This window comes from Emiliania huxleyi, assembly GCF_000372725.1.
Source record: "Emiliania huxleyi CCMP1516 unplaced genomic scaffold EMIHUscaffold_352, whole genome shotgun sequence".
In the NCBI taxonomy this organism is placed as follows: domain Eukaryota; phylum Haptophyta; order Isochrysidales; family Noelaerhabdaceae; genus Emiliania; species Emiliania huxleyi.
The window spans coordinates 89,798-97,410 of NW_005199343.1; the positions used below are offsets into that span (position 1 = coordinate 89,798).

The 7,613-nt window shown below is 65.3% G+C and overlaps 1 protein-coding gene across 1 annotated transcript; it reads left to right on the top strand.

Moving 5' to 3' along the window:
- Positions 1-6,205: 6,205 nt before the first annotated feature.
- Positions 6,206-7,380, top strand: EMIHUDRAFT_444699 (Hypothetical protein). Its single transcript, XM_005772714.1, has one exon. It carries the CDS (start codon positions 6,275-6,277, stop codon positions 6,983-6,985), a length of 711 nt encoding a protein of 236 aa, XP_005772771.1. The 5' UTR covers positions 6,206-6,274; the 3' UTR covers positions 6,986-7,380.
- The last annotated feature ends 233 nt before the right edge of the window (positions 7,381-7,613 follow it).

The following is a 7,613-nucleotide window of genomic DNA, read 5'->3' on the forward strand; positions in this document are numbered from 1 at the left end:
TCCTCGCTGACGACCAGCGGCAGCACCCGCCCCACGACGAGCGCCTTCTCGTCCGCGAGGTCCGCTGCATCGAGGGCTGGGACGCGCTTGTCGCCGTTGCCCTTGTCCAGCCGATGCACTTCCACCACAGCGACGGTCACCTTGAGCGTGCCAGATTGGGACGAGCGCCGCGACCGAGTCGTCGGGGTGCACGCTCTCGTGGAGGAACGCGCCGCCAGCCGCCTCCGCCTCGGCTGGCCGCTTGCGCGCAGCAATCCCTGCAACGCGTTTGAGCCGATCCGCCGACAAGCGTTGGTTGGCTCCGTAGGCGCCAGAGAACACCTCGCGCAAGAATGCCGCCTTGGGAACCGCCGTGCCATTCGTGTCAGGCACGTCGTACAGCATCGAGTCGACCTTTGTGTTCGCCTCGGCATCGGCGAGCGCCACCTCCTGCGGCAGCTGCTCCTCGAGCTCGAGGGTGGCATCCTCCTCCGGCTCTGTCATGCTACGCTCGCCAGCTGCGCTCCGCGTTTTGCTCCGCCCCTCCAACCCAAAGAATTTTCCAACCCAAAGAAAAAGAATTGAAACCGCCTCTTTGTGTGTGTGTGTGTGTTTGTGGTGACCATGAAATTTAGGCACCACACGCCCCACACTACTACGTCGAGGGGAGCTGCGCGCCGACGCGCACCCCGCGCGGCATCAGCACAGTGGGGTGCCCCCCCGCCCCCTCCCCGACTACCTCGCGCGCGATGGCGGCAAAGTCGACCTGGGCGGTGGGGATGAGGCCAGTCGCACAGAAGCGACCGCGCGCGCGCCCCATCCCCTCCGCCCACGCCTGCGGCACGTTGACCTTCGAAGGGTCGACGCAGCCGGTCCACGAGCGCGTGTTCCAGTGGTCGAGAGAGCCGGAGAGGCGGCGGCTGCCACGATCCCACTCGGGGCGCCGCGTGTAGATCTCGCAGACCTGCATCGCGGCGCTCGCCTTCTCCTCCAGCTGCAGCATGTCGAAGTTGGAGTGCGTGCCGGACATGGTGCGCAGGACGCCAAAGAAGCCCTCGAGCAGGTCGTCGCAGTCGAGAAAGATGTAGTAGACGGTGATGCCCTCGGCCTGCGCAAGTGCGACCGACTTGAACTTGGCACGAATCATGGAGGAGGTGTTGGAGTAGTTCTGGCCGGGGAGGAAGCTCGTGCCGTTGCGCCGAAACAGCACAAAGAGGAGGAACTGCAGCTCGGCGAGGTTGACGAGATGCTCGTGGATGCTCTTGTCGTTCGCCGTGAAGAGGAAGACGTAGCAGGCCGCGATGGCGCCGATTAGCTGCAGCTCCTTCGCCTTGACACCTAGGAGAGCGGGCACACCGAGGCCCGCCCCGCTCAGCGTCTCGGCCGTCACGTCGCTCAGCTTGGCTAGCGCCTGGAAGAGCATCACCATCGCCTCGACGTTCTGCTCGTCGTCGGGCTCGAGCATCTCCTTGATCTGCTTCTCGGTGTAGCCGAGGGCGGCGAAGATGCGGCGCCAGTCGGCGGCGTAGAAGGTGTGCGAAACGATCTGGACGCCCCGGTCCACCGCCTTCAGAGCGCGCTTGAAGCCCTTGCCATCGTGCTTGTAGTCCGTGTCGTCGGTGATGCAGTGCGGGCCGGAGAGCAAGTCGAAGAGGGGGCACTGCGCGAGGGTGTCGCGCACCTTGCCCTCTGGCATCCGGAGCCGCTGGTACCGCTGCACAGCACACTAGGGAATGGGGGGAGGGGCTGGGGTGAGAACAGTCGAGCGAGATTGGACCGAGATTAGGCGAGATTGCGCGAGATTGCGCGAGATTGGGCGAGCTCACCTGGCGAAAGATGCCAGCGCCGTCGCTCACCGAGTTGGAGATGGGGCCGCGCATCGCGTAGCCGCGCGGGTCCTCATACCAGACCTTCTCGATGAGCGCGATGACGCTGTGGTGGTGCTTCCAGTTGGTGTCCTTGCAGCACGAGCCCTGCGCCGCCACCGGCCGGCAGTGGTACTCCGTCTTGGAGTTGGGCGCAAGGGCCGCCACGAGCGCCTCCTTGGCGAGGTGGACTGTGCCAGCCTCGAACTGCGCCTTGAGGTTGATCGCGTCCGCCGCACTGTTGAAGAAGAGTGGTGCGCCGCCGCCGGGAGTGTGCTCGCGGCAGAAGCCGTAGATGCAGTTGCGCTGCTGGGCGAAGCGGGGGCGCCCGTCGACTGCGACGTTGTCCGCCATTAGCGTCCACAGCGTGCGACCCGACGCCGGCTTGGAGAAGATGAAGTGCTCCATGTTGCCCCTCACGATGGCCTCCTCGATCGCGGCGGGGCAGATGAGGAAGCGGTGCAGCGGCCGGCCGCACTGGTAGACAAAGGAGCGCGACGCGTGCCCGCTCGACTTGGACAGCGAGTAGAGGAGCCGGCCGCCGCTGAGGCGGAGGGCGAGCAGCGAGCGGTCGCAGTCCTCCTGGTCGTAGCCGCGCGGCGCGTACTCGCCGTTCACGTACTTGGTCACGAGCTTTTCGATCATCTCGGAGGTGGCGCCGCGCTTGAGCGCCTGCGAGAAGAGCTGGTGCACGCGTGGCAGCTTGTTGGCCGTGAGGAGCTTGAAGACGCGCTTGGTGCAGTCGCGGTTCTTGACGGCGCGGTCGACGGCGCGGCCCGCAGTGTGGCCCGACAGGTGCTCCGCGTGCCGCCGCCCCTTCTGCGTGTCTCGCCGCTCACACATCTGGACGTGAGACAGGTACGCGTCGTGAGCAGTCGTGGCGCTGAACCCGGGATCCACAGCCTTGCGCTCGAGCTCGTGCAGCCTGACCAGGGAGCCGAGCTTGCTGCACGCGGTGCACGGCATCGCCTCCTTCTCGCCCAGCTCGATGGTGACCAGCTGATCGCAGCCCGGCTCGGCAGGCCCTAGCCGCCGCGCGCGCACGACGCCGTCCTCGTCTGGCATGGTCCACGGCGGCTTCTCCGTGAGGTGGCGGGCGTAGGGGTAGTGCGTCGCAACGGGGTTGCCGCCGAGATTCAGCGTGTAGCCGGGGCACCGGTGCAGCAACTGCGCGTGTGCTTTGACCGCCTCCATCGCGAGCACCGCCGCCTCCTCGCCACCCACCCCCCATGGCACCTCCAGCTCCATGGCGGAGAAGTGACGGTCGACCGCCGCCTCGAAGCTGTCGCCCTGCTCGAGGCGCAGCTTGGCGCGGGCCGCGGCGTCCTCCTCGGCGAGTGACTGCGCCGGCGCCGGCGCCGCTGCCGCCGGTGCGTCCGCTGCGGTGGGAGCCTTGGCTGCGCGCGCGGGCGCGCCGCCGTCGGCACCCTCACTCGCGCTGCCGCTCTCGCCGCTCGCCGCCGGCGATGGCGCCGGTGCTGGCGGCGGACCGGACTCTTTCTTGTAGAAGAAGTCGAGCTTACCGCGCTTGGCCCCCGGCTCTCCAGGCGGCGGTGGCGGTGGTGCCTCGGCGTCATCTGCCGCCGCCGCTGCCGCTGCCGCCGACGCCTGCCTCCGAGCCGCCTCCGCCGCCGCCCCCTCAGCCCGCCTGGCGGCGTTCTCCCGCGCCGTGCGGCATGCGCGGCAGTGGAGCAGAAGGGCACGGTCGTGCCTGGCGGACGTACTGGTAAACCCTTCCGCTTTGGTGCAGCCGACAACGTCGTGGAACGGCACGTCGCCCCTCATGACAAAGGGCTCGCGGATCCCGTCGTCGTCGATCTCGAATCGCGTGCCGTCGGGGCGGAGCGAGACTTTCCGTTTCTTGCTGTTCGGTAGCGTCCCGACTATGGCGCCGACGGGCACTGCCACGGCAAAAGGAAGAGAAGATGAGCCCGCCGCAGCGGTGGGCGGCGCCTGCGCGATGCCAGCAGCGGGCGCCGGAGGGGCGCCGCCTGCCCCGACGCCCTGCACGGCCGCAGCCAATGCGGCGGAGTCGTCAGCGACGGTGGCCGACCCCGCCGGTGCGTCGGCCATGCTAGCCTGTGTCCCCCCGAGCCCAGCCTTGGGTGCTCGGCCTGTACTAGCAAGCGGACGGCTTTCTTTTTAGTTTCCCATAAGTAAGGTAGGTAGGTAGGTAGGTAGGTAGGGGCACCGCAGGGGCCGGTCAGGTTTTTCCAGAATTTCATCATGAGGGCCGCCCAAGCAAAAATAATATACACCTGCTTTCTCGCTCCTTGGCAAGGACAGAATTGACGTTGGCCTGTTCCGGCAACCCAGAGCGAGGGAAACAAACCAGAGGACCAGAAATTTCTTTGCGTTTCCGGAAATGTGAGAACAACATGTTTTTCTCTCCCACTCTCTCTCCTTCCAACGGACAAACAAACAACCCCAAATGACGTGTGAGTGTTGTTTGTTGTTGTGTTCCGTTCCTGTCAAACAAAACATCAAAAAACAAACGCGCAAGGTCGCGCGCGGCAGCGACGACCGCACGGCCTACTCGCCCAAGTTCAAGTACTCGCTCTCTTTATGTCCCACCATGCAAAGAGCATCTCTCTCTCTAGGTTGTGCGAGGCGTGAACCGCGCCATTCGCTCTCACCTGGCAACCCTGTCTGCACGTCTCGCGCGCGCGTGAACAGGGCCCGAAGGATCCCGTTCGCCGTGAAGAGCCGAGGAGTTCGCCCTGCTTCACGTCTCAATCAACCTTCCCCGTGGAGCGGAACTTCTTTTTCTCCCTGGCATCGCTGTCACGGTCACTGCTGCTGCTGCTGCTTGCCGGCTTCCTCGCCGGCTTCCTCGCCGGCTTCTTGCCCTCCTTCTTCTTCTTTGCCGCCTTGCGCCCACTGTCACTGCCATCGCTGCTGGCGGCCAGCTCCTTTGCTGCCTTCGCCTTGGACTTTGCCTTCTCCGCCTCCGCCTCTGCCTTCGCCGCCTCTGCCTCCGCCTTTGCTGCCGCCGCTTGTGCCGCCCTCGCCTTCGCCGCCGACCTCGCTGCCTCCGCCTCCGCCGCCGTCTTCGGCTTCTTCTCCCTCTACTCTTCCTCTTCCTCGCTGCCATCGCTTCTGCCTGAGTTCTCTCCACATTCACTCCACGCGTCCTCGTCCTCACTGTCGGAGAGCCCTTCACTATCCGACCATCGTGACGCTACACGGACTCCGAGCCTGTGGGGAGACGGCGCTGCGCCGCAGCTAGACCCCGAGGTCGTGCCAGGAGCAGACCGTCGCGATTCCAGCGCGGCCGCCCGGGCAGCAGCACTGCCCGCGAAAGCCATCGCCCCACCAACAAGAACAGCCGCGCCGGCGCCAAGAAGGTCGCGCGGTGCTGACTGCCGCGATTCAGAGTGTGTCTGAGATCCGCCGACCAGGCGGGGCCGGCCGACAAGGTCTGACAGCGTGCACATATCCTTTGGTGCGAGTGCGACATCCGCCGCACACTCACAAGAGCAACAGACCGAGTCGCGTCAGCATAACAAACAGGTCGGCTGCGCGTGATCATCCGCCGGCCGAATTTGGCCGAATTTGTTACGTTTCAGCGCGCTTTCTCTTTTCCCAAGCTAGAAATGTTGCGCGCGAGTGCCTGGGGTTGTCGATGCAGTAAATATTGGCGGTTCAGCCGGTCAGCACGACGAGCAGTTTGGAGCAGAGAAGAATCCTCAAAGTACACGAGAAATCCTCAAGGTCCCGTATCCGGCCTTAAGGGCCCTAAATCTTTTGGTTGTAGATCACCTTAAAAAACTAGTATGTCTTGGAGTGAAAAGTTTTTCGATGAGGTGGGGATCCGTGGTGAGCCGATTCCCAGATTCGAGATTCTCCAGATTCCCCCTCGAAAACCGCCCCTGTTAATTCATTGCGGCCGCGGGTTTGCTCGGATTACTTTTCACTCGAAGACATACTAGTTTTTAGAGAGAGAGAGATTTTTAGCAATACCAAACAACTATTTTGTTCTAGTTTTTTTTCTTGCGTTCCGGTGCCTACAAAAATATCCGACCGTGGAGCTGAACACAGGGTTTGCGGCGGTCACTGTCCACCAGCGGTCACAGTGGGCCGCGGACACCCGTGAATGACCTTAAACTTTTAGGCCCTCCAAATTCGGTCGGGTCGGAGCGTAGGCCGTAGCCTAGCCCGTAGGTAGCGGAGTGGGCCCCGAGTTTGAAAAGGGCGACAGACGCTCTTGCGTCCTAGCCTCCAACAACGCCTCCCCGGCGCAGAGGGGCCCCCGGAGGGATGCTCAACCGCTCCACGCCACGCCGCTTGCGGCGGTCCTATTCCCAGCTCTCCTCAGGCGCGTTATTTTGGGGAGTGGTGAGATAGACGGCTCGGTCGGGCAGAGCGCGCGCCACGCGCTCGGGTCGAGAGCGAGGAGACGCCGCGCGTCCTGCCGCGCCACTCTCCACATGCCTCGACAATGGCGCCTACTGCTGCTTCTGCTCGCCGTGCCGAGTCGGTGCGCGCTGCCGCCGCAGGACGACTCGCCCGATCAGACGCTCTGCAGAGCCGCGCCGGAGCCGGTGGCGGAGCCTCCCTCGCGTCCGCTCCCGCCCCTTGGCGTCGAGCTGCGGCGGCGGCTGCGCTGGTTCCTCACCCACTATCGCCTCACCGCCTTCACCTCTGAGCTGGGCGAGTCGCTGCGCCCGGTCGTGGCGTCGGCATGGGTGAGCGCCTCGTATCTCGTCTCGTGGCTCTACGTGACGCTGGACGTCGTCATCCACGGCTTCGAGGTGCACGATCTCACGCCGTCGGCCCGCGCCGTTCGGCGCGCCGTGCTGCACGCCTCCACCTTCCAGGCGGTGGCGACGATGCTGCTGCCTGCCGCGTTCATCCACTCGGTCGTGCACGCGGCGCAGCACGTGCTCCTCCACGCGAGGCTCGGCTACGCGTCCCCGCCCCACCTCCTCGGCTGGCGGCGCTGGGTGCCGACCGGCTGCGGCATCGCGTGCATACCTCTGGTGCCGGTCCTGTTCGATCACCCCGTTGAGGCGATCGTCGACCGCGCCTTCGGAGGGCCCAGAGGGGCGCCGGCGGCCGAGCCGGCGCCCGCAGGGGCGGCGGCGGGAGGGCCGGCGGCGGGAGGGGCGCCCGAGCAGAGCTCTCCAGCTCCCGGCTAGGCCTGGCTGTTGAACCTGCTGCGAGTCTCTCTGATTCCTTCGCGCCCTCGTATGCGCTGTGGGCGTGTGTGTGTGTGTGTGTGTGTTTAGGCCCCCTCTGCGGTGTGTGGCGCGGAAGGAGTCGGCTGGGAGCGTGTGCGCGGGGCGAGTGTGCGCTTGGGGCCTGGCGCCGGCGGGGCGCGGCAGCGCCTGCCGGGCAGGGCAGCCGGTGCGGTTGCAGCCCGGACTGACTGGCAGTCGGGAGGAGTCAACCGCTTGGCCTTGGGCCGGCGGCGCAACGGAAGTGGCCAGTGCACACCGCACCAGGGCGGCGCTATTGCGGTGGTACTGGTAGTGCCCGTTCTCCCAGCCCTTGTACGTGGTTAGATATGTATGTAGAGAAACGGGAGAGCCCTTGGGGGGGCAAAAAATCTCGTCACACATAGGAATTTAGGGACAGGGTGAAGACTGAAATGTACGGCCAATCACCATGCGACGACCGTATACGCATGTGACCGGCGGTGCGGCGCGTGTCGGGACACTGCACACGCCGACCGCTGCCAGTACGGGAACGGCTCTACACAGCGGTCAGCGCCAATCTCCTCGAAGCGCGGAGTCCGGAGAGGGAGCCGTGTCCGGCGTCTACTCC